Source organism: Temnothorax longispinosus, chromosome 9 (genome assembly GCF_030848805.1).
Source record: "Temnothorax longispinosus isolate EJ_2023e chromosome 9, Tlon_JGU_v1, whole genome shotgun sequence".
Taxonomy (NCBI): domain Eukaryota; kingdom Metazoa; phylum Arthropoda; class Insecta; order Hymenoptera; family Formicidae; genus Temnothorax; species Temnothorax longispinosus.
This window is the reverse complement of record NC_092366.1, coordinates 4,159,859-4,187,113: the sequence shown is the minus strand read 5'-3', so window position 1 is coordinate 4,187,113 and position 27,255 is coordinate 4,159,859. Positions and strand designations below refer to the sequence as shown.

The 27,255-nt window shown below is 40.5% G+C and overlaps 2 protein-coding genes across 4 annotated transcripts; one reads left to right on the top strand and one right to left on the bottom strand.

The window, feature by feature from the left end:
- The first annotated feature begins 74 nt into the window (after positions 1-74).
- Sigmar (Tumor necrosis factor alpha-induced protein 8-like protein sigmar) lies at positions 75-18,105 on the top strand. Of its 3 annotated transcripts, XM_071789127.1 has the most exons (5): positions 75-376; positions 13,977-14,055; positions 14,176-14,302; positions 14,987-15,285; positions 15,985-18,105. In XM_071789127.1, the coding sequence occupies exons 3-5, from the start codon at positions 14,290-14,292 to the stop codon at positions 16,336-16,338; spliced, it is 666 nt and encodes a 221-aa protein (XP_071645228.1). In that variant the 5' UTR covers positions 75-376; positions 13,977-14,055; positions 14,176-14,289; the 3' UTR covers positions 16,339-18,105. The 3 variants fall into 3 exon arrangements, with proteins under 3 accessions (XP_071645228.1, XP_071645226.1, XP_071645227.1); XM_071789125.1 differs by lacking the exon at positions 14,176-14,302; XM_071789126.1 differs by having other exon boundaries at positions 13,977-14,302.
- A 71-nt stretch (positions 18,106-18,176) lies between these two features.
- Dcaf12 (DDB1 and CUL4 associated factor 12-like protein) lies at positions 18,177-26,691 on the bottom strand. Its single transcript, XM_071789107.1, has 8 exons — positions 25,968-26,691; positions 24,385-25,429; positions 23,849-24,304; positions 23,528-23,758; positions 22,934-23,218; positions 22,698-22,863; positions 22,163-22,342; positions 18,177-20,691 (listed from the first exon to the last, which is right to left on the bottom strand). The coding sequence occupies exons 2-7, from the start codon at positions 24,468-24,470 to the stop codon at positions 22,187-22,189; spliced, it is 1,380 nt and encodes a 459-aa protein (XP_071645208.1). The 5' UTR covers positions 24,471-25,429; positions 25,968-26,691; the 3' UTR covers positions 18,177-20,691; positions 22,163-22,186.
- Between the last annotated feature and the right edge of the window lie 564 nt (positions 26,692-27,255).

Sequence of the window (27,255 nt, the reverse complement as noted above, 5' to 3'; positions counted from 1 at the left end):
TCACGTGGGTCGGTGCTATGGCAACAACCGGATTGGGCTCGCGCACATCACACGGCACTGGCGGCAGACCGGGCACCGGGCAGACGTCGTTCGGCCGTGCAGCGGGACGGATGTGCTCACCATCGTCGCCGCGAGTGCCGCGACTCGACGCAGTATTCCCGCGTCTCGCGAACCGTGTCGACCGTGCGAAATCTATCTTTCTCTCTCTCTCCCTTCGCGCGCGCGTTGCCGCGCGAATCAGTGAAATACGGAAGCGCCTCCGGTCCCGAGGACGACGCCGGAGCCCGACGGCGCGCGCGGCGTCTCGCGCCCGTGGAGAAATTTCATCCCCTTCGCGAGTCGGGTCGCGCTCCCGCGGCCCCCAGCATCGGCAGAGGTTAGTACTCGCGCGACGACTGATTCAAATTGACCGGACCGTCGCGCGCCGTTGCGTGCGAGATCGCGGGCGCCTCGGCGGTCTTTTTTTCCCAGCCCGTCGATCACTCTCTCTTTCTCTCTCGACTGACTGCGCGGGATAATAGCGATTCACTCTTTATCCAACTGGCGTTATTTAATTTCAAACTGAAATTAAAATAAAAACCAAATTTATTCGCGGTCTTCGCAAAATGTCTTATTTTTATTAATAAAAAAAAAAAGAATGCGGCGTGTACGAATTTATTTCGTATGAATCGTGTCGCAATGCGCACTCCGAAATTTACGAAATCGATCCTTCGCCACCGAGGGATTAGGTAGCGCGATGATGATTAGAGTGACTCATTTGTCACGCGCCGCCACTTCCGGGTCTGATTCGTCAACGCGAATTTCTCGGCGGCGAGACACGCTCGGCTGCGCTCTCGGCGGGATGTAACACGTCTATTCATAAATATAACACGCGAGAAATTGCCTGGGAAAAGTCTCGGGAGATGGAATTGAAGATAAAAAGGCTGAGAAGAGAGAATAGAAAACTCGCCCGGCGGAGAAGACCCTATTACCGTGGCCTCGAGATATATTATACGGCGAAATTTTTAGCTCCATCATCGAGATCAACGTCCGTCTCCTCTCCTCCTTAATACCATCTCGATTAAAGTCCCCCCCCCTTCCCTCGTTCGCCGAGGCGAATTTCATCTGCGCGGATTATCTCTTTGGCGCTTTAGGGAAACGACCCGAGTCGAGAGCTCTTTTCTGGTGAATTATGAAAGAAACGCGGCTGAGATTGCGTGAGAGCGGCTGGCAAAATCCCATCGTTGGTTTGCCGCGCGAAAGGCCCGGCGTCGAGCCGATTTCTGTTTTTCAATTTTACTTCTCTTTTCAGTATTCAATACAACGATACACGTGTGATAACGCATACAGTCGAGCAACGATAATATTACGACAGAAAATATACATTCCGAATTGGATGTATAAAATCTTTGCAATTTATTCTGTTTCCGCCGCGAAAAATTAAACACATGTTGACATTGCGCTTTTATACCGAGTAGCAGGAATTTATCGCATTTCGATTTCTGTGGTTTCCGACGTTTCGACAGCCAGTCGTAGTCGGAGAGACATTAAAGGCGTTCGTTTTCCTCCCGACGGTTTTTCCGCGTCGCCATTTCGCCAGCGACTTCGAATCTCATTTATTCTTCGAGTCAACTTTAGTATCATTTCAGTGCTATGTCGCAAATTGAAATGGAATTATTGACTTCTGGGTAGCGTCGCGATATAGTACATAGGATTGCTACTGATATAAAATTTTGTTGTTGGACGGGTTTTCCCCAATTGTCGTGAGCTTTCAACGACAATAATTGTAGCGCCTTTATATATGATGAGTATTAAAAAATATTTGTCACATTTTTTTTACGATTTTGCAATAATTGTTAAATTTACCGTCGGACGAACATTACACGTCGCTCTATTTACTTAACGATTTTAATTACCTCGCTCGGCCTTAATACCCGAGAGTGCATTATCATATTAAATAGATCACCGGCAAATTTTATATACGCGATATTCTTCGTTACCTGCGCACTCTTTGGGAGCTAAATAATACGTAAAAGCTATCGTTCTCGCGAGGACCCGACGATAAATGACGATTAATAGCTTCGTGAATCACCGCTGGGAGATGTCACGGTAAATTATCTAGTGGAACGTGATAATGTGTAGCGATAAAAGTTACGGAATCACGATTATCCGTATATATATGTGGAGAGCGACTCTACGCTTGTAGAGAGAACCGCGCGTCGATCAGAAATGCAATCGGCATGCAATTTGCAGGTCAAAGCGTTATTGGGAAATAATCTGACTGCAGATCATCGGGTGGATATATGCATAAATGCTATGTCATTAGCCGTTTTCTATACACTCGAGGAATTCAGTCCGATATGGAAGAACTTTCGACATCGCGAAAACACGCAGGTGATTCGATCAATTTGTTGAGCTACGAATCAACCGATGTCGAATTACAAATCGGCATATTAGCGAGAAACGTTAGCGCGAACGTTAACGCGATAAATTTTATATAGCGGCATTTATGTATATTCGAAAGTGGACTGAAAGGGACTCGATCTTTGAGAGTCCATTCCGATCTATTCTCTAAAGGGAGTAGAACGAAGTGGATGGTGTCCGGCGGTTTTCTTGGCGGGCGAGTTCTCTCTTCTTTGCTGATTACCGCAAATTCGCCTAGTGCCGTTTACGTTATCGTGGAAACGTAACCAACGTATGACAACGAACGGAAGATTAGATTGCAGAAAGCCGGCGGGGCGCGGCGGGTAATCCGGCGCTGCGGAAGAGAAACGTATGCGTTTCGCAACGGCGGCGAGAAACCGCCTTAATTGCGCCGCTTGTTCGTCGCGATTTAATGTTGCGCCATTAATTGGAGCGCGCGGTTGGGTGCAACGGCTAAAACTACCTGCCTTTCGTTCGCTAACACTTCGCTAATATCGATTAAGCAAGTTCGACTCCGATTGTTCATCATTTTTCCGCAGCTGGAACTCGAATAGAAGACATAAAGAGTCGAATAATTGAAATCATTAATCGACAATATGCTGCGAAAGTAATAAGTGAAACAGAACCGATGTGAAATCTTACAATTAATTAGAGAAGGTGCTATTTTCGGTCGGTTTGGACTTTGATGGCCTAATTAATTAGAGAAGATGCAATTTTCGGCCGGGTTGGATCTCGAATAGCTTAACAATAATATTTCTATATAAATTTTAAGACCGACAAATAATCTGCGCGCAGTTTACTGAGGTGGAAAAAGTATACAAACTTCAAGCAGAAATATTATTAAGGCTATCAAGATCCAGCCCGACCGAAATATATATATCTTCTCTAATTAATTGTGTAATGTTAAAAGTGTTCGTTAGATGAGGGTGTGTCTTACACGCGTTCCCTCTTTCTCTCTTTCTCTTTCTCTTTGTACAAAGCGTTATATTTGAGAATCTTGATAATAATGAAAAAAGAGAGAACACTTGTTAGTTGACTATAGTTAGCGCTGACCGAGACCGAGGAAATCGATTCTTAGGCCTGGCTGCAGCCGCGTCACTTGGTTTTATTCTTTTTTTCTTCTGTGTTTTATGTTATACGCGAATCGTCAAGTCGCAAAACGTTTTACTTAAAGTGCAATCAGCAGTTTTGAATTGCAATCTAGTTTTAGCGTTGTATCGCATTTAGATAGTCAAAATCAACGATACTTTTGTTCAGTTGAGTAACGAAGACGCCGTGCCGGTTTCGTATTGAAAGAAAAAACTTATTATTATGACAAATAATTGTTTTTATTTTTATAATAACAGTTTATAAACGAAAATGTTGAACAATATTGATACCGTCGAGGATCTCGGTTGCGAGTGTGAATCAATATTTGTTTTTTTTTTTCCAAAACTATCGATATATAAAACCGTGGTGTGCGCCAATATAGCACAATAATTTATATTCAAGATAAACGCCTGAAAAAAAGGAGCTCCGGCGGCGCGGTGGTCTCGCGAACAAAATCGATGGTCGTTACAGCATGAAATCTGTTCACGGTGCATGAATTTCATTAGTGCGGACACGTGCACGTGTTATCGGCGAAATATTGAGAACGTGGAATGCGCAAAATGTTTCGGGATTGTTTATATCTATACAAAGATAAATAATTTGAAACAAAGCGTACGTAGAGAGACACATTGCATATCTTTCGAAATTTGTTTAATGAATTGTTGGTGCACAGAACTCATATGAATTGTTGCTGTTAGAACTCGGTTTATTATTTTAAAACAACATTGATAATAATTTAATACATACGTTGACTTATTAATTGAATCTGAAAGTAAAAGAATGAAGACTTGTAATTTATAGATACATTGAGAAAAAATCCCAAAAAATATTTATTAGGTGGCTCCTAATAGCATTATTTACTTACTTTTTACACATATTTTTTTAGAATTATATATTTTTATTTTAATTAAATAAAAATATCTAATTCTAAATAAATATGTGTAAAAAGTAAGTAAATAATGCTATTAAAAGCCACCTAATAAATATTTTTTTCTCAGTGTATAACAGATTTAAATGTATAATACTTTAATTCAATTCGAATATATTTTTCGAGAACGATTTTTTGCTGCGCCATTATTCATCCCAATTAAATCTCCAATATCGAATATCTTGTTAATTAAATGAAAATTCTGAAAAAGTAAAGTACATTTTACATAATTTAAATGTACAACGATATTAAATCGTATTTTCGTACTTAATTTACGAAAGAGAACCTAATATTACTCCCAAGCTATCGCTACACTCGTAACTCGTATAACTCAATATTCTCGCGTACGACCTCGCAGTTAATAAGAGAAAAACTTGTGCAATTAACGGGATTTTCGCGACACGTTAAATCTAAAACGCGACGTATATACACGTTCGGGGCGAGCGAGCGCGGCTCCTCGAGTGCGCACGGGTGCGCGCCGTAAATAGAAGAAGCTAACGAGTGATCGCCACGATGAATGAGGTTGTTGTTAGCGCATTGCCCGCGCCCGCTTCCAATTACGGCGCGGAGGAACGCGATGCACCGGTTTTTCATAATACCACGCGGCTACATGTGCGCGTACGCGAACGCCGCACGCGTGTCGACGGCTACGTTTTCCCTCGCGACCGTGCTAAACGGCCGTATTAAACCGCGGCACGTAGACTCCGCGAGACACGCACGTGTGGCGAATCGGCACGGCCCGATGCGGACGCAAATTTTACGCCTTCCGAGTGTGTCTCTCTCTCGCGTTTCTGCTTTCTTTCCGCGGGATAAACGGGTTAAGAACACAGAGAGAGCCGCCGAAGAAAGAAGATTGTCGCGATTCGTCGCGAATAATCTTCAACAGGCGTGATTATCGCGAGTACATTCACATGACAAGTTCGTGAATGTTTATCCTGTAGTTTTGCGAACGTCTTTACGGTTTTTTATTCGTCATACATGATCCCGCTGTATGTTTAAACGTACTCGTCTTTTTACGTCGCTGATACATCATCAATCAAATCGTGCGGTTGACATCGGCATCGGAAAGAAAAAAACGCGTCGAATAACGTTATAGAATTGGCCAGGACAGAGGTATAAATAATATTCTTTGTTCTCTGCAGGAACAAACAAGCTTGCGAAAATATTTAAATTAATTTTTCAGAATAATCACGCACGGAAACTGGTACACGCTAGAATATTTCGTTCCCACATTGGATTTATACTACTGTTTTACTCAAAAAGTTAATTAATGTATCTATTATTTATTAATTTCAATGTGTGTTAATATAACTTTGCCCAGCTTATTGTTATAGTTAAAGTTGTTGAATTGAATTCGCTATTCGTTCTAAAGCTTCTCGTTCCAACTGTTTGCGCACTGTTAACGTTTAGCGTAACATTTTAGCCTCGAACTGCGGGACAATTGCGGTCTGAAATCTTTATAGAATACTAAAAATAAAACGCAAGAAATTCCTGTGTATTTGCAAGATAATGCGGATATACCTGGACTTATATCTGTTCCGCCGATCGACGTAATTTCCATAACCGCGATGCCATGTTAATTTTTTTTTTTTTTTTTTTTATTATTGCAACCTACCACGACAAGGTAACGTTATATATCTGCATTCTCCCTTATGGAGTTCGTGCTTTTTTTTTTATTATTCAAACACGCGTGGAATTCGTATCATCGGTAGCCTTGGCCGGCGCGGTCCACCTTCGTACGAGAGGAACAGAGAAAGAGAAGTTAATAGAAATATATACGGTGTCCTAAGGTGTAGCGTATACTAATAACGCCATTCCATACCTCGTATAACGCAACATTATGTTAATGAAAATTTAATCAAAAGGCTAATTAATGAGGCTTTTAATATTTAAACGCTAAGCTATTTTTGTTTGATCGTGCATATTTTACCGCATTTTAATGAATATACGTGCAAATTAATCCGGGATGCGCAACCGCTTACGGCAAAGATTTAATGAAACATTTTAAGCTTGAAAAATAATTAAACAGGTTCTTTTGAAAATTATGAAACGCTCGCGCATATTAGAGTTAAAGGGATTGGAACGTTAGAACGCAACTGTATATAGAGAACTCGTATAACATTTTCACTAAAGCAAAATTAATTCGAAACCGCTTTGAACATAGTTTCTTCCTACTCTACTCCGCTTTCTGTCTCCGGATGTCTGCACTTAATTTAGAGAGCTTAATTAAAAATCTTCAAGAAAAACAAAGCTCGTACATCCTTTAAGGGCCACTTCGACCAAACTCCGATTAACTTAATCGTTGATGATTAGTCCATTAGAAATGACCAATTTGTCAATCTGCTTAATGAGCAAATGCGATCGGTCATTTCCAATGGACTAATCAACGATTAAGTTAATCGGAGCTTGGTCGAGGTGACCCTAAGAGCTAAAAATTTCAGACTTTCGTCGTTTTATATTTTCTTTGGACATATACATATGTTGTACCCTCGATGCGTGAAGGAGACGAAATAAATTCGCGCGCATTTTAGCGACACGCACGTATCCTTCGTAGGCGTAATTTCCTGTGAGGTCGTTCGTAACTTTCGTGCGGTCGAAGGAGGAAGCTCGCCACGGCTCGCGGAAGGAAATAATGTATCGCATCTGTCTTTTTCGGGCGTAACGATCGGCCGACATCCGTATCTCGCCCTCCTCGGCACGGAGGTTCTCTCCCTTCTTCCGTATCTTTTCCGTGTTCTCGCACGTGCGACCACGTGGCGCGTACACCTCCTTCGCGGTGCGTACTCGCGAATAAAGGGATTTATTTATAGCGATCCCTCGAGAGAAGTTTCTTACGACAAGGAACGTAAGCGTGCAACAATATTATCTATATTAGCTACACACTTGACCGACGCAACGGTAAATTAACGAGGCTATCGCGATCGAAGTTGGCACATCGCTGCTGCTTTTCATTCGTTGCACTTTAGTCAAGCTCCGTTTCGTTCGGCGACAAGAATTAGCGGAAAACCAATTTTTAGAGAAACGGAAACGGAAGATGATCTTTATTCCGATATTATAATGTAGCGTTCAATACTTAAAATCAAGTCCCTATTTTTCGTACACGCGATAATCATATTTGGCCGTATATTTTAAGGTTTTTTTTTCAGAACCGCGCGCGCTCCGTTTATAATGCTTCAACTAATTGCTATAATTTTCACATCCTGTTTCCTCTCTAAAAAATCCACGCATCAGTTAGCATCGCGTACTTATATGGGTTGTTTCGCGCCTGCGGGGAATTACATTGTGTAGCAAAAAATAACACGTGTAATTAATCCATGTGTAATTTAAGAAAGCGGTTTATAAAGTTCATTTTCATGAAACTCCATCAATTTCACTATGCTTAATTCAAAACGTCCAAGAGAAACTCGTTGCCGATCAGTTGCTCGATGATCAAGATGATCGATCAAGATAACTCTATAAAACCAGCGGATCTGCTTCCGCGACAGCAAATCAGCTCGTATTATCCTAACTATTTCTGGATGGAGTCTCAGCGAGTCTCGCAACGATCTCACGAAGCCTTTAACAGACCAACGGGCTTTTGCGGCATAATTTGTCTTCTAACTTGTTCAGCGAACCCGTGGAACTCGCGCCACGACCACGTGCTAGACGCGCAGGGGCTATCTCGAGTGCCCCTGTCCCGTGCGAGTGCTCCCGTACATTAGTCCGGGGGCCAGGTGGTGGTTATCCCGACTCCCGAGCGAGAAGATGCTCAATTTAACGAGAGGAGGGGTAACGCGTGCTGCCGGTCGCACGCACAGCTGTCGGGTGGTGTGCGACAGCTGCATCTTGGGGAACGCGAAAAAGAAAGCGAGCCCCGGGTCGAGCGACGGAGGGGTTCTGGGTTCTGGCCTGCGGAGTGTATTGCGCCGCGCCGTAAACATTACGAATGGTCTCGGTTCTCTCGCGCGACGTCTCTCTCCCCGTCTACGATCGATTTTTCCCGTGGAAAAGTTTCGAGCGCGAGGAAACGGAGCGAAGAAACTTCGCACCGCGCCGCGCCGCGGCCAGGTGAACTTTGCTAATTAACCTGACGTTCGATCTGTTTCACTGGGACGTTAAAGTAATTATATCGCGCGACTGGCGGAATATATATCGAAGTCGTTCGAAAGATTGCTCGGGAATTTGTGCACGTGTACACGAGTTCTATTACGTGTGAGAAAGAGAGAAAAGAGACAATCGAACAAGGTCGCTGGAGCTTGCAGTTTTCTGAAAAAATCACGATTAAAGAGAAACTTTCTTCCGCGTAGTTCGTTGATTAGTGATAATCGATCGACAATTCGATTTCCAAATCGCGATTTAAAGAAAGAAGACAGATTATCTTGCGACAATCAATGTTCCTCCGTACTTTTTCCGAACTGTAAGCAATTACGTGAATCTTTCATAATTATTGTTACGTTTCGCTATTTTCTGATATCTTATTAATATTGGACTAACATTATTTCTTTCATTTCTCATTATTTCAGCTTTTTCCAAGGTTAAATGTATAACGGCTTGATAAACTTGGCCGTAAATTACTGAAATATACATTTTACGATGACTTTATTACGCGCCGAGTCGTAAATTCCCAGTAAACAACCTTAGGAATATTATTAAGTATATTTTATGCTTAATAAAAGAATACTTGCGAGACCAGAATAAATATAACGCGATACGCTTTTCAACAATATATATACATATAAATATCTGTTGCTTTTCAGTATCTTCGCGAGATTTTTGCGAGAGAGGCAATTTCCACCTTTAAACAGGTTTACAACGACGATCATCGGAGAAGCGGTGCCGCTGCCGTCGTACCGTTTGCCCCCGTGTCGCCCCCCGTCACCCTGATTAACCCTGCCAGAGCCGAGTATCGACATATCCGTTTCACTCTCGCGGAAAAGCCGATCCGTCGGCGCACCGGCGACGTTTCCCGTTAAACGGCCGTGCTAAATTTACGGATATCGGAAAATGTTGATTGTTAGTCGCTTCGCGGGCGTTCGTGTCCTTCGAGGCCTCGTCGCGATAATGGGAGGCAGATAAATATGCCGGCGACTAATTTTAGAAATGACGGGTCCCCACAGATTCGTCCGCGAAACTCACGACTGCAGTAAACGCTCCGTCGTACTTAATTACGCCGTGTGTCGCGAAGAGAAAACGCCACGTGTCCGTCGTCGTTGCATGCCGTCTCTCTCGCGGCGCACGTGCATGTCCGTATTTGGATACGCGCGTTATTAGCACACGTGTGTCGCGACGGAGGATGGAGGTAAAATAATTTTGCGGACGAGTCTCTCTCTCTCTCCGTTTTTCTCTCTTTGTCTCTGACTCTCCACGAGATCCGCGCCTAACGAGCAGAGCGAAGTCGTCGCTGCAATGACGTCGACGTGAAACGTTTACCCGGCGTTGACGTAAACGTTTAAACCCTGCCCTTCCTGAGGAGGAAGAGCGAAGTGGTATCGCGGCATCGATACACGTATTATCAACGATATTCGAAACGCGGGCGCGTGTGTATATATTACCGGAGAACCGATAATTACGTTTGCCCCCCGGCTATCAGTTTATTTACGGCGGCATTGTTTCGCGACAAGTCGCTCCCCGAGTATACCGTCGTAGACACTCTGAAACTACCGTGCAGATTTGGACGGAAGCGCGATTCTCGATGCTCGGTACATACGGGAAAATATATCCACTGGATCGCGGCGCGTTTTCTCGGGAATAGCTCCATTTCCATGAACTTTAACGATAGATCCTCTCTGAGAGAATAAATCCGCGAGCGAGATAAAGGGATAAAGCAAGAATTTGTTTTACAAACGAATTTTATACACGCATACCATCGGCGTTATTTTAATCAAATTGTGATTACAATAATCGTTGTTCGCGTTGTTAAAATACACGGCTCAGTTTATATGAAATCAATTTTCTGGCGAGAACTTCAGAGAATATGTTTGTTGAAAATTATGGGTAACGCGCCATTAATTCTGTTAACACTATCAATTTTACGATAATTTAAATGAATGTATAATTGTATAGGTATAGAGATAAATGGACTTTTGTGAAGAGAGATTCGATTTCAAATTAATCGGATATGTTTGCGGACTCTTCCGCGCAGTATTCCAAGAATTGTTCATATCGTACTGCGAATACGGTTTACGAGGATCCGAGTGTCGGTCAATTGATTTCTATGAAGCGGATATAGGATCCTCTCGTGGAACGCTGTGTTTCACGGAAAACGACATGTACATGTCGAATCAAAGCCGTATAGTCGTGGCACGGGGATGGTAAATCGAATCAATCACGGGAGATACACGTGGTTATTTATAGCTACCGATCGAATATTCCGAAGACAAGCCCACTTGATGGACGGTCTTGAATGATGCATGCGGGGAAAAGAAATGGCTAGCGAGAGATTCCACTTTATTCGAGTTAATTATTCGACACTATACGAAACAACCGGCACTGCTTAGCGCGCGGAGAAACGGTTTTTCCCCTGCCGTCGTCGCGTCGGTGAAATAAAAAAGTTAGAAATAAAAAAGAGACGGTGGATGTTTTTCGGGATCTCTCGAATCCACCAGGAAAGTTGTCTCCGCAAATATTTACCGCGAACGATATATGGTTTCCGTATAAAAATTAAAAGAAATCCAATAAACGCGCTGTCCGGTGGTGTCTCGTAAAACGTTATTTTTTTCAGCGAAATGAAATTATTTCTTTCTTTCTGGAAAAAGAGGAGATCTCTGAAATATTACGTGTTCTCTCTTTTATCGAGAATTTAGCGCAAACACACGCGGCGTATTTGTCGATCGCAAATCATCACCGCGTGTTTGACGAAAAAAAGAAAAAGAAATTATTTTCCTCCATTTCGTCGAACGGTCGATGATCCGCCGCGTGCATATAATTTCGCTTTCGCACGTGCGGACATTTTCCCCGTGTCAGGGACGACTTCGACGCGTATTTTCCACCGAGAAATTGCGCAGTCCGACGCAACGATCTACTGCTGGCGATGATCGGCGTTGTTTGAAGTTGTCTGAACGAGCACGCGACAACAAACAGGTGCCCGAAAGCACCGACGTGGGACGTGGGCGCCTAAACAAAGCCTTTCGCACGACCGCGGAAAGGCCAAGAGAGGAGAAAGAGAGAGAGAGAGAGAGAGAGAGAGAGGGAGAGCGAAAGTGCCCCCGGCGATCGATCATTCATAACGCGCTCTCACGCACATTAACCCTGTGGTTTCGTCCACCGAGTGGCAGGATTCGGGAACAATTAACCGGGTTCTGTGATTCGGAAAAGTGGATACTTAATAATAACGAAGCGAATTAACGTGACATCAATCGGGTATTCTGATGAAAATGGAGTTATATTGTTCCTATTTACGATTTATCCGAGTATGTTTTAGCGACTATGTAAGTAGTTTATTTTGCTTTTTTGTATTTGCATCATCGTTCTTGTAATTTTCTTTTATTTCGATAATTATTACAAATAGGAATGAATTGGATAATAAAATAATTTGATAGAGACGCGCGACCGCGGTTGTTTGCAAAAATACGCAACAGATAAGCTGAACTGAAATTTCGATAAAAATAAATATCAAGAAGAGACAAAATCGAATGAAAACTTGATTCTTATTCAAGATTTGAATATAGCGGGCTTCATAGAATAATATGTGTGCCATCATGTTATAAATAATATTTCGAATTTCACAGATATTCTGTGCGCGAAAAATTAAATATTGTAGCGAACGTACGTATGTACATTGTGATGAAATTTATAATTAATACCCAACATTTTTCTGACTCGCCCTTTTATCACCAATGCTATTTATTTTTCAAGCCTCTCAACTTTTTAATTTTTTTTCCGATGTATATCCGAGACAAGTTTTCCCGTGTACATTAACATTACGCGTGGAGTTTGATTCATCGAATTTGATATTATTGAAGCGCGACGAAATCTAAATTTACGGAAGGCTGGTTTGAATCGCTCGTAGTTTTAATCGGCTGCCCGCTGTCAGTTCGGCCGTGCAAAGGTGAATATGAGAGTCTCTGGCTCGCCTTGACGCTCCTTACAAATCGATCCAACTCTGGCAAAGGTATAGTGCCTTATATTGTGCGCCCGCGTGTGTACGCGCGCGCGCGTGTGTGTGTAGAGGCGAATGATAGCGTGCGACGCGGATGTCGTCGGCTCGCATTACATTTCATTTCCAGCATTAGGATCGTTCGCACTCGTTAAGACGAATTGTACGAGTGAGGGAGAGAGGCCCCCTCTCGATCACACGCGTCACGACGCGAATTCCTTTCAACGCGAATTCCTGAAAACGGAATGCACGAGTTTAGAGATCTAAAAACGCGAAATTTTACGACGGGATATACTCGGCAAGGTTTGAAAATATTTTTACGTACATCTATAAACGATAATTTGTGCAGACGTAAAGAGCGATCTCGCGTTTAAAAAGTGTCACATAAGAAGCAGCTATAGCGTCGTATCCCCGAAGTTATCCTTTGAAAGAGCCTCTATCTGTGTCAAGGCTGATAGTATTGTAAATGTAAAAGGCTGTAGGTGGCATTTATGAGACATTTACGAGGGACGAGGTAAACATAAAGGCTATCTCTCCGTTGATCTTTTTAAGCAGGTAGAAAAATATATATCTGTAAAAATGTTTATTTTTTTGGGCATCTATATTATTTCACGCGAAATCCTCACGCCGTCGAACAGCGCGTTTCTTTTATTACGAATGTGAATTCGGATTACGAACCGTTCGATTTATATCTCTGATGATGCTTTTAACTCGGGCAACGAAGCGTAATTAACTTTATCTCAACCGGCTTTGTGGTGGCTTTGCGATCCGAAGAATCGGGCAACGATTCGCTGAATGCATTTCGGGCAAATGTATATTGCTCGCGTTTTGTTTCACAAACACGAGCGATTGTACGGATAAGGAAATTGCGACATTGGCTGTTATGTCTATGTACGAAACATTTCCGTGGGAAATTTAATTTAAAGAAATTTATAACGGCAATTCCTACGATAATTATGTCGATATTTTCTTTATAATGCCTTCTCTCAAGTCAGCAAGATTTTTATTTTCTCTCTACTTTATATTATAATATATATAAGTCAACTGTATAATTAAATGGAAATTAATTAATTGGTACAGTGTAGTAATTTTATTATGTCGTTATTATTTATATCTATTTTTGCGAGAAATTCGATTGGAAGAAATTTATAAGCGACGACAATCCTACGATAATTATGTCGATGTTTTTTCCATAATGCCTTTTCTAAAGTCAGTAAAACTTCAACTTTCTCTCTACTCTATTTATATTGTAATATAAATCAACTGTATAGTTAAATGGAAATTAATTTGTACAGTAATTTTATTATATCGTTATCATTTATACCTATTTTTGCGACAAACTCCGCGATGGAAACTTCAGCGAGAGATTCTGTGTAACTTCCTCGGAAACGCAATCTTCTCGTGAAATCTTCTTACTATTAGCATCTTATATATGTATTTACAAGTATTTACAAATGTTTCTGTAAATCTCTCTTTTCGCAGGTGGCGTGGGGCACAGCCGTGATGGAATTGCAGAGCTGGTTGCTCTATCACTTAGTGGCCGTCACCGACTGCAATCAAGGTAGCGAGGAGATACGCCGGCCGTTCATCGTGTCTCGCGCACATCCATGAACCCACGAACATTTGTGTCACGCATGTGATCGTTTAACGGCTCGACCGTTTAACCCTTGGTTTATTTTAGTTACGTTTGCCTGAGTTTGCCGGACCCATTATTCACACACGCACACAGTTCGCCGCTTCTTTGTTTAATTTGCCGTCCCGCTATCACGATTCCGGAGGAAACGGTGGTCTACCGATGCCCGATGGTGGTGAGTTCATCGTACGAAGTCTGCGAAACAGAAACGTGCGTGTATCTACGCACACCGAGACTTATCGTCGTGATGAGGCCTCGTCGAGAGACGCACAGCCGCTTTCGCGCCGTTCGTTCTCAGGAGAGTCAGGAGGCTCTGAAATTGTAACGTTCCGTCTCCCTAAGTTGTTAGACTTTCTACTTTTGTGCCACATTCGAACGTGCAATTCTTTTGTTCCCGCGATTATGATGAGTTGTTAAACCGTTTAAGGAAGCAACTCGTCTTTTTTTTTTTCATTACGTATTTAGCGCTGACGAAACGTTACAGCTCACTTATAATAAGCGCAATCTTGTACATTACGTAACGCACGATACGTTATACAACACATTCTAAAATATTAAATTTATATTGGAGAAATGTAAAATGTAAAGTTGATATTAAATTGATATAAATCGGGCTATAAATACCGATTATTTACATTTCCAATATTAGACGTGACGCTAAATAAAGATACGATTACAAGGAAAACTTGTTACCTGCGATATTTACGACTCGAGGGACTTTTATCGAACGTGAGTTTCGCCTCGAATAAAGCTCGTGGTCGCACGACTCACATTTACCGCGAAATAAAAGCGAGAACGCGGGCGTACGTGCACAATGCACACGAGCGGCGGTCGTTCACTGTGCGAAAATATATTGCAGTGATGCAGTCGGCAAACACAATCGGAAGTGGCGGCGGCGGGGGCGGAGGCGGTGGATCGTATAACGCCGGTGGTGGGAACGTAAGTCGCACTCGGGATTTAGGATTGCGCGCCCAGAAGAAGCTTCTCGGACGCATAGTGTCCACCAATGCAGGCCGGTCGCTCTTCATCGACGACGCCACGACGTCGTTGCTCGATAATCTGTACAAATTGATGGAGAGCGTCGCCAAGAGCAATCCGCACTTGGACAAGAAGGAGCCCGAGAAGGTCCTTAAGAACATCATCAAATTGTCCATCAAGGTATACATGAAGTATTCCAGAATGCAGACTTTAATTTCGACGATAGATTCTGCAATGAGTTTCAAGCCGATTAAAGAACCGATTAAAGAAGGACGTCAAAAGAAGCTTGGGCAAACTTGAATATTCCAAACTTATCGATATCACGAATTAAAATTCTGAAAAAAGCAGCTTGAATTCAAAATAATTGAGATAATATTCAATAATCTGTTCAAAATTGTGTCTTCAATAATTAATACTCGCATCATTTAATCGATATATGAATAAATATATTTAGTTTAGTGAAGACATATTTCGAAAATTTTACCTCTTTTTACTTTGAAATTACCTCGTTCATATGTAATAATAAGACCAGAATAATAATATTATCATTAAATGTTCTATAATAATCGGCTATTTATGGCTGCGGTCCACTCGACGCTACAAATGCTTCCAAGTATTCCTCTTCTCCTTTCTTTTAATGAAGAAAGAAGGAGAAGAAGAACGCTTCAAAGCATTTGTAGCGTCAAGTGGACCGCAGCCATAAATAGCCGATTATTATAGAACATTTAATGATAATATTATTATTCTGGACCGCAGCCTATATCGATATATATTACAATATAAATTAAGCGTATAATTAATTGTGTATTAATTTATACGGTTGATATACATTGAGTTGAAATTGGACGCATAAATTAACTTATAAAACGCGATTCGTAGATCGGACTCGTGCAGCGCAGTCATCAATTTCGTCCGAACGACGCCGAGAAGCTGGAGGAGATCCGGGAGGCTCTGGGGACAGTGGCGATGACTGTCGTGTCGTTCTACGAGGTGGATTACAGTTACGACCAGGAGTACCTGACGGGCTCGATGGAACGTTGCCGAACGTTGCTGCAGCAGCTGATAAAGCCGCACCTCACGGACAAGTCGTCGCAGCGTTGCGACCAGGTGTTCGACTTCCTGGCGTACCCCAAATTCTTGGACTCGGTGTTCCGATACAACTCCGAGCACAGACCCATCCTCGGCATGCTAGTCAGTGACCTCAACAAGGCGTTGGACGCCAGGCGGCTTTGATTCTACAAAAATGATATTCGCGTAACGTTAATAAGAAGGAATCGACGGCCGATTACGCGGTCTGATCGCCGGCAAAATTACCGTCCCCTTCGGCAACGGCGGTCTCGCGATCGCGATCGATGACGGGTCAATCGAACGTAGCGAACGACCCGCTGGACACGCGCGCGCTTCGTTGCACTTTATTTCACGGCGAGTAGACAACGTGCTGCATACTTTCAGTGTGACGACAGTATAGTTTCTTGTAGCAGTAGATTGAAAAAACGTTTCTTGCTCGCCCCTATCCAGTAGCTGGGTCGAGATATCCGGTGCGGACCACTCGCTCACTGATTTATGCAATAATTGTCTAATACTCCGCTTATTTTAAGGGCGCAGCCTCACCTGTATTGCGCAATTGGTGTATTATATATTTATATGCAGGATACCGATTATTATACCAAAAAAAGGAGTATAACGAGCTTATTATATATGGGAGACGACAGAAAATGAAATGTTAATCCTGAAGCCATTTTTCGTACACAGTTCTAAACTGCATATTGAAGTCTAACTCGACTTAATACTTAACTTTTGTTTATCTTCATTGATTTACACACAAGCGGAAAATTATTCCAATTTCTTTCACATTCGGATATAAAAGTTTATTTTTTATTCTATTTTAATTTATCATATAAAATTTTCAATTTAGATTTAATTTTTATTGTGTATGATGAATTCTATTCGCATAATGTGAAGCTATGTAATTACAGTATATAATACACTGAGACAATTAAAGTTAGCGATTTTTATAATGTTTCAAAGCCAGAGATCAGAGCCGGAGTTAGACTTTAATTTGCGAATATAAAGAATTCTCAAGCGAAGTTATAAAGTCCTGTTGCAAAAACAGGTTTGTGTTTACCATGCGTCGCGATAAGTACAAAAAGTAAGGGGAAAACATTTTCGAAAATTGCTAAGGTACATACGCCGACCAATAGCCCGACTAAATATCTATGTAAACATGTAAACCAGATGGTCTTTCTCATTTTAAACCGTGTGACTAGTACTGTCGCGTGCAATAATAGTAGATTGCGCGAACGAGGAATTTCCTTCGTCTCTCATGTCGAGCTGAAAGTCACGCGACACACCCTTGTGCTCTATACAATTTCTCATTTCTGCGGTTTTCTCTTTAGATACATTACTGCTGGGACAGTCGGTTTTGAACCTTAAAAAACAGCATTATATTTAATTATTTAATATATATTTTTAAAAAGTTAAAATTTCATAATGTTAAGAAAAATGCGCTGGATATATTCGCGAATATTTTAGCGGATATTTTAGATTTACGGATAAGTTAGATTTTATTGCGCCACGATACGTTACGATTTCTCTTCGGTTTCGCAAAGTGTGAATCTCCTCAAGAAGGATAAGAGTAAATGTTGGTCATCTTCTCGTGTACGCGCAAACAGTGAGACGCACGCGTTGCGAAAGTCTCGGGACTTGTGCGTCGCAACGGATACAATCCACTATTAGCGCTATTGCTTATATACGTACACTTTTTTACAACACACTCGACAGAAAAGAAACAATTTCTACATATCTGACATCATCGCGATTTGATCCCAATGATCATTAGCATAGGACATCATAGAAGAAAAAAAAAGAAAAGGGACATTTATTAAACATTTCACGCCTTTTGTACGCGGTGTACACCCACTTTACACGTTATTTGTGATGATTGTCAATATTAAGAGATGTATTGGTACTATGCCATTAATAAATTATTAACAAACATCAGTCTCGTGTCTTTTTTTTTGTTATTCGCTCGTCGCATTCTGCATCCTGCGAAAAAGAAGGCAAACGACGTATCAGTCTCAAGAGCTTGGTATATTTATTTACATTAGATATACGAAGTCGCACATATATAAAGTCATAATGATATAGTTCATCCGTCGTTCTTCTCATTCAATTGCAGTGCGCGTGCAAAGGTATCGTCGTCATGGAAAATTATCAAAAATCACCGTTTCAAACCCTGCCACTGTGACTGGTTTTTTACGTTCACGCTGTTTACCATAGTAGAGATTTTTAACACAGGGAGGACAACGCGACAAACTGAAACGTTCGGATCGCACTGCCGTCGACACATTTTAACAGGTGTACGCATTTTCACGTATAAAATTATCAATTTGTCATTCGTATGATATTCATTTGTTACAAATTAAGAGTGCGCTGGGAGTGGCAGCAGTTTGAATGCGAATTTTTCTACCTGTTCGTCTTATATATTTCCAAACAATCTGGGCGCGAAACGATGCCAAGTAAGTCGGTCTCGAGAAGCTACCCGTTAACTATTGCTCGTTTATAAAAATAGGCTATCAGAGATGCTGTATGAATGGTCACGGTTAACGTATTGAATTTAAACGCATGTCGGAGAGAGAGAGTATGACATAAATTTTTACATAGAGCATTTCAGTCCGCATAAAGTAGATGGGCGTTAAAATATTGGTTTTAAATACCCCACAAAAGTGTCGTACACGTTATGAACGCATAGTGTGGTACGCTATAGAGTTCTCTGCGGTTACATGCTAAAAACGATGACGGATCCTCCTCTTTACTTTTTTCTTTTTGGCGAAACGAATGCCCGTGCGGCCTCCCGTCCCTCAATGAATCCTATGTATACCATGTAATGTAATGTATGTATGTATGTATATATTTGTTTGTTTACATAGAAAGATGAAACGTGTATCGGTGAAACTACAGCGCTATCGGATACAATGCACACATTTATCTATCTTACCGTAATATTGTGAGACCCCATAATTATGTATAACATTTTGCAATCTCTCTCTCTCTCTCTCTCTCTCTCTCTCTCTCTCGCTCACTCACTCACTTTCACTTTCATAAATATGCAGCTCGGGAATATATTTTGTTAAAATACATGCTCGTGTTACGTACTACGACGATTTAATGACGTTTCATTGTCACCGATCTCTCCTCGCTTCGTAAAATGTGCTACCCTATTACTAGAATACGTCGAGACGCGAATTTGTGGCACTTGCGACGACTCGTCACGCGATGACGTCCGTGATGCGTTCAATAAGGTGAATTTCTTATCTCGCTTAATTACGCCGCGTTACACAGCATATTTGTATGCTAAAACCGAGCGGGGCTTACTTCCTGAATCGTGTTTGAGCGTGTTCGACTGAAATCGTCGAACTCTAACGTTACCGTTGTAAGATGATACTTGATGAAAATGACGATGGGAATACAGCGTATGCGCGTATAATAGAAACAAATGCTATCTCAATTGCACACAACAAACGCGGCATTTCGTATAATCACAGGTCGACGTTTTTTTTTTGTTACTAAATGCACGCGCTTAATTCCATAATACTCTCCAAACGGGTGTCAAACGTCGCGACGAAAGCAAACGGCAACGCTTGGCAACGAGCTTGGTCAAACTTGAACAGTCGGATTATACTCGCGTTAAACTCAATAGTTAAACTTCAAACGCCGGCAGAAAGATACAACTAATTCGAAGCTAAGCAATAGACACGAATAAATATAAAAAATTTATTTCTACACGGGTGAACATATTCCTAGATTATTGTGCTATTGATGTATTTAGAATTTCCTTGTTTAAGTTACTATTACTAAATAACGCTCTTTGTCGGAGTTTTTTTTTATTACGATTAACGTAGTTAATCGTAATAAAAAAAAAAAAAAAACTGATACCAACCAGGATTCCCTTGCGATATCATTTGTGGTATTGTATACAAAATTGTGGTATTGTTGTACGCTTAAATAAGTATATGTCAAACAAAATTCATTGCGTTTGCTGTTTTGAGGCCGGTGTTTCAACTTCAACTCGATAAGTTTGGTGAAACTTAATATTCATTATTATAATGTTCGTTGACAATCTTTTTTTCTGCCATTTGTATCATATTACATACATATATCATGTTCTTTAAATTAAAGTAAGGACAAACAAATTCTTTCGCAGAAAATTTTTGTGATTTGCAATTTCATCCAATTGTATTTTACTTAACATTCTGAAAGTTGTAACATTGCATATACAATATTATATTGTAATGCATATACAATATAATATTGTAATGCATATACAATATAATATTGTATGCTTATACAATATTATATTGTATTTGCACGCAGAAATTACGAATCACATTTTCGCTTCTCTAATAACATAAAATTTCATATACATCATGTAATATACTTATCTTATCGGATTCAAATTTAAAAAAATATTCGACAAGAAATATTTATAGGTAGCTTAAATAGATAAAAATTATCCTGAAATATTAATTTGGGAAATATAGGGTAATGTATTGAAGTTTGTAGTAGTGGTATTTTCCTCTGTTTAATCTGTATTAAAATAGAAATTGGAATATTAAATACGCATTTTTTAAATAAAATTATTATTTTTATAATTTAAGAATAAATCAAAACAAATTAAATTTATTACACTCTTACTAAGGATCTTTTTTGGTATCATTTATTAAAATGTTCAATTACGTCATAATCGCTCCATCAATCGAATTGAAAATATCAACTTATGGAACGCGAAAACAACTTTGTTTCATCGTGTAATATTTAAACATAGGCTGAGTTTCTAAATTCATTGCCAGCGCTGGATATCTATAGTACATGTAACGTATACATATACTATAGATTTTCAGCGCTGGCAATGAATTTAGAAACTCTGCCATAACATTGGTATTATTCTTAAATTATTTTTTCATAATAAAATAGCGATCAACCTTGATTATTAATGATATTCTGATATTTTTACTTATAACTAAATTTACTTTATAAAAAAAAATTAATTTATTATGATGTAAAAATATCCGATTTTTTTAATTTTAAATTAGCGAAACAAAATTAATTTACTTATTTAAATTAACTGAATTATTTCATATCGAACTTTGATCTACTAACTGAATTATCACATATTATAAGATATAATGCTATTTATGTATCCTTTCAATAAAACGTTTTCTTTTTCTAGACGTATAATTACAAAAAGTGGACTAATTTTTTATATTACTTTATTTTTTGAATCACGATTTAATATAATCGTGAAAATATTTCAGAAATAAATTTTTTCTACTCTCCCAAATTTCCCGTACAGTGTAGAATTAATTATCTTGTGGAAAGAAAAGAATCAACAAATTAAATAATTCAGAAAGTAAACATTTTTTGACAAGTTTATCGTCTTTTCGAGACTTCGAAGGTTAGAAGGATAGAACATTAAATTAATAAGAAAGAGTGATGACAAAAAGACACGTTTTTTCGCCCATTTTTTAGGGACCTCGAATTTAAAACTTTTTTTATTCCAAAAGTACCTACTATTAGATGAAACATTAATCCCAGTAAAATTTCAAGATGAGCATAGGCACGGTTCCGGAGATACAAGGGGGCGAAAATACGGAATATCGAAAATTCGTATAAGGGTAACTTTGTCATTTTTAGAGATATTTTAAATTTGCAAGCGGGTGCTGTTTCGGAATCGTTTGTACTCGATTCTGAAACAGCACCCGCTTGTGGATTTAAAATATCTCTAAAAATGACAAAGTTACCCTTATATGAATTTTCGATATCCCATATTTTCATCCCTTTGTATCTCCGGAACCGTGCCTATGCTCATCTTGAAATTTTACTGGGATTAATGTTTTATCTAATAGTACTATTTTCCATTAAAAAAAGTTTGAAATTCAAGGTCCCAAAAATGGGCGAAATTTGCCCTCACTCTTTCAAACATACGTTTGTAAATAATCAAGCCTTTCATGACATATACAACTTATATCCTAATTGTTTAATTTAACAATTATCATACTTGTGGTTTCGTTCGCATAAACCTTCATTGCCATAATCCTGCATAGTTGCCGTACAGATTTGCGGGTAATGGACCACCTGCTGTAAATAGCCGAGTACCCGATGCGTCATAGCAATGTGTGTAAATGGCGGGAGTGTATTTCACATTTTGGAAACCATCTATGTATTCCTCGTCTGGAAACTGGTATATCCCACGGAATAAATATATAAATTGTTATATAATAATACATAAAATGAGTTAAATGGGGCGTCCACAGAATGCACAAATTACAGATTGGAACATAAAAAAAAACCACGTGCGAGTGACTGCTATTGTCTACTACTATTTTCCTATAATATGTAATTTTGTGAACACCTCATGTATAATGATTCACAAAAACGTTTAATCTAATTGTAAAACTAGTTCAAGTCTAAAAATTGTGGTGACTAATAAAACAATCTCGCAGTATACTCTTGCTGCTGTAGATTGCAAGTCATCTAATTACTTGTCAATTTGAATAATGTGAATCATTGCTTTTAAACGATGCAAGACTTACCACGTATCCTTTCGAAGCTTTTAATACGACAGTCCTATTAGAATTTATAGAAGATTCCAGATATTTCTGAGCTTTAACATCGTAGAACATGAGCATTCCTAGACCAGTTCCGATGGTTAGAACGGATCCTTGAAAACTCGCTGATCTTATGCCACAACCGCTATATCTGTATCCAAAAATTTGTTGTTATTGATTCTAGCATACATTACGAGAAAAAAGATAAAAATTTCATTTACCTAGATGGTATTTTTTTAATTGGTTGTAATGTACGCGCGTCCAACAGAAGAGTGTAAGATCTGCATCCGATCGCGTATACTCCATCGTCCTGTACAGCAAGACAAACGTTTTCCTGGCAGGCTGGCAGTTTTCTAGATATTTTCTGTCTAAAGGTTTCGGCCGACCAGATATGTATAAAGCTATTGAGGGTCAACGCTGCAATCTCCTTGTACGCTTTATTGAATGCTAGCGCTCGCACTTTCTGTGCGGACTTGCATTCCTTCACACAGACAGGTTGAATCAACCTAAACAGAAATGACAATTACAAATTATTTCTTAAAAATTAACGGCATTAATAATGGTAAGTACTAAAAATATTAAAAATATTAAAAATATTAAAAATATTAAAGATATTAAAAATATTAAAAATAAAAATAAAAATAATATTAATAGCAATAAATATTTCTGTTTCCGAATTTCTAATGCCTCACTGCAGAACCATTAGATAAAAAAGATTAATATATTATGATATGTATTATAAAAGGAAAATCATCCTGATTTCGCTTTTAATTTAGCAGAAAAGGCCAAAGTTTTAATCGTGTATTTGATTCTACCTATGTGTAGGCACATCTGCTTTATCAGGAGCTTCCGCAAGATCGCTGTCAATACGCCATAGAGCCATTTTCGTATCTCTCGAGCCCGAGACTAAAAACTCATCGTCCAGCCAGCACATGTCGAACACCCAGTCCTTGTGGCCGTTCTCGCCGACGCAAACTGGATCCAAAGTCGGCAATCTGTATATCGCTATTTCATTACTATTTCTCGCCCCGGTGGATAAAAGAGTTCTATATAAGACAAAGATATAGATTAATCTATGTGGGTTCGAGAAATTATTTTTTTCTCTCCGGATATATCAAAAAGAAAAATGAAGTCACCTCGAGGGATTTATTTGAACGGAATGAATGCCACATTGCTGCTCGGGCATAACGTTACCACCCGGACTGAGCTGTCTTCCATGAAGAGATGGAATCTGGTCTAGTTTTTGCGTCGCTACGTCGTAAACCATAAGCTTATTGCACTTTGTACCGAATACCACTTGTCTATCACTCAACCACTGAGAACAGAATACTTTGTTCATGTTGTTCAAGCTGACCGAGTATTCCTTGAACAGATCGTGGGTCAGTATATGACGGGAACCGTATTCCTGATTGATATTCCGCACTTCGCGCGTGTTCGTCTCGCGTGCGCGCACGTAATCCACGAAGTTGAAGGACGTTCTCAGGAACTGCTTGCCCTCGGTCACCGTCTCGGCCTCATCGTCGCTCGACTCGTAACACACGAAGTCGTCCGGTTTGTCCGGCTTCCTGTTTCTCTCGTGTCGCAATGCCAATCTGGAAAGATCGGACAAATTCAGTGATGCATATATATGACATAATGTCAAAATTGGATGTTGCGTTTAATAAATCGTTACCTCTTAGCTCGGCGCTCTTCCAGTCTACTATTATTAGCGCATGGAGGATGCCTTCCATACACAGTCATCCTTTGTGTCTCAGCCATTATTATAATTAAAAGGACTTTGACGGACTTTACAATATTTCAGGCAACTTGCAAGGAACACTGAGTATTATTGTTGAACAGGATAGTCTTGTTAGCGAAAGTAAGAATATCGGTAGTGATAATTTGTGTCAAATAAAGAGAAAAGAATCGTATATTGGCAACACGCAACTCGAAGAATACTTTTTTACTACGTACAAGCAGTCTCTTGCAAGGTATTAGCTAATCTCCCCTCTTTTTGCTCCTTTTCAAGCTTCTATTTGTTTTACCTAAGTAATTCTTATTCATAAAATTTTGGCAGACCGCAATGTGAGACCAATCGATAGATTCGCTTTCAAATTGCAATATGTTCCTAAAATACTTCGAGAGATTTCGAGAAGAGCGCGAGGAGCCCTGCTTCTCTTCTGTGAGAAAGGTGGAGTAACTAACAGCGATGAAATAAGGAGGCACGATAGAGACAAGTCTAGATGCGCTGATCAACTGCTTCTGCCAAGAATCAATCTTTCTTAATTTTGATTTTGGATGTATATTTTAACTATTATATTTGTAAAGAGAATTATATTGTGTGTATATATATTGTAAAGATAATATTTAATATTTATATCATATCAGTGAAACTCCTTTGTAGCCAATAAGAATGGATCTATCTTACTTCCACGCCAATCACTTCTAGGATATAAATAGAAATCCGTTAACAAAACCTTCTTCAATTCTACAAATCAATCTCTCTCTAACTAGTTATCAGACAGTTATTCCTGTTACTCTTGTTTCCTGCAAGCTTACAGAAGTCTTTGGAAGCGATCGATTGGATTATCTTCTTGTGTAATAAATAAAATATAAATTCTCCAATCAACGTCGACGATCTACGGTGTTATGACAAGTATAACAAATGTAGGTTTGTTTATAAATAGGCTGACGCAAGAGATAGACTCATCCAATATCTTCAATAAGCAGCTTGCGATCTAAAATAACGAAGAATTCGGTCAGTATACATTTTTTTTTAATGCTCACGCTTAGTGTATGACAATATTATTTATTGTATCTGTTATATAAGAGCGATCTTCTCTTTTTAAAAGCTGTAATTTTAAAACTAACGATAAATTGAACAGTTTCAACGAAGAATCGGCAACGTTTAAATTTTAGAAGGAAAATTAGCCAACTCTGCAAAATAAGAATCAACATTTCTGCATAATGTAAATTATGTAATTACGCGATCAACGTAATCTAAATTCCTAAAGCGATCAAATAGACATACAATAGCAAACCAGATATAATTCAATGACGTTAGTGACGTTAGAACAAAGAAACTTTAAAGTAAAGAAAGTTTATCTTTGTAGACTTTCTTCTTATCTCTGTATACATTTTAAATGCCTGCGTGAGTGCTTGTTTTGACTAGATAATCTCCGCGAGACCCCCCGAAAATTTCTACTCGTTCCCGGCTAAGGAATCTAATAGCGGGACGCGAGCTTCTTTCCTTTTCGCTTCTTCCCCATTGCTCACCGTTCCAACAATATCAGTCTCCCCTGTACACGAGGACAATGGGAATGTCGCGAGGCGGCGATTCACGACAGTCGGGCCGCGGCAGGCATCCTGGGCCTCCACTTCCTGCCCGTGGTCGTGCGCGCGGTGCAGACAACTCTCGCTTTCTCTCTCTCTCTCTCTCTGGGATCGGGACGCGATCACTTGACAAAGGAAGGTCAACTGCTGTCCGTCGTCGGGGACGGGGACCGATGCCCGATTTCCTCACGGTGCGGTGCGCGACGTGACGACGACGACGTCGACGACGCGTGTGTGCGTAACCTCGCACGCCCTGCTGCTGCTGCCCGTGCACTCTTCTCACGGGTCAACCTAGTGAGCGCGCGATCTCGGCTGACGTGCGGCTGAAGCTGAAGCTGCGTGGGGAGACGATGCGCGGCCGGGAACGATCCACCGTGGTCATGACGCGCGGAGAAACGCACGACGGGGTGACTGCACGAACGGCACCGCCATGTTGTAGGCGACGCTTCAGCCAGCTTCAGCGCCTCGACAAGAGGCCGCAGGAACGCCGAACGCACCGAGATGTCCGAGATCGACCGCGATCCCGCGCCAGCGTGTCGCCGGGACGGTGGGGGGAACGCAGAGGGGAACGCGGAGGGTTTAGCCTAACGGCATGACGGGAATGCCTGCGTGTCACCGTCGAGAGCCGTGCGCGACGATTTTAAACGACGGTTTTCCACCACGTGCACTCTCGTACTGTCAACATCAGCTTGACGCCCCCCCTTGACCCCGCGCCGCAACCCCACTCCCCCCCCCCTCAGGGTCATTTAAATTCCCTCCCTCCGCTCCACCGCGCCGCGCTCTGCTCAATTCACGGGGTGAAGAAATGTGCACAGTGCGCATATAATGGCGGTAGTAGGATTGATTCACACGTGTAGACGAAATTGAAATGTGGTTCTCTCTCGAAAGTCGTTCCTGCAGTTAAGAGAAAGAGAGACAAAATTTGTTCTTTTGTAATTGCGCGAGCTCCTTATTTGTGTACCCGTTGTCTTTCCTCTTTCTCTCTCTAGCGTCTAATTGTATTGTTATAATATTTGATTTAATTCACCGAACGATTTCATAATGCAATGATTATTTTCGGATGCAGACAAAAGTATCGGCTATCGGCAGGTTCAGGGTAAATTAAGTATTTATCGTCCCGAGATCGCGACGCTTTTTTTTTCATGACTTTGCGAACGCTCCGATATCGCAGGCTCTCGAATCGCTGTGTGGATTGCAAAATAACCGGTCATGATAATTAATCTGTCGCAAT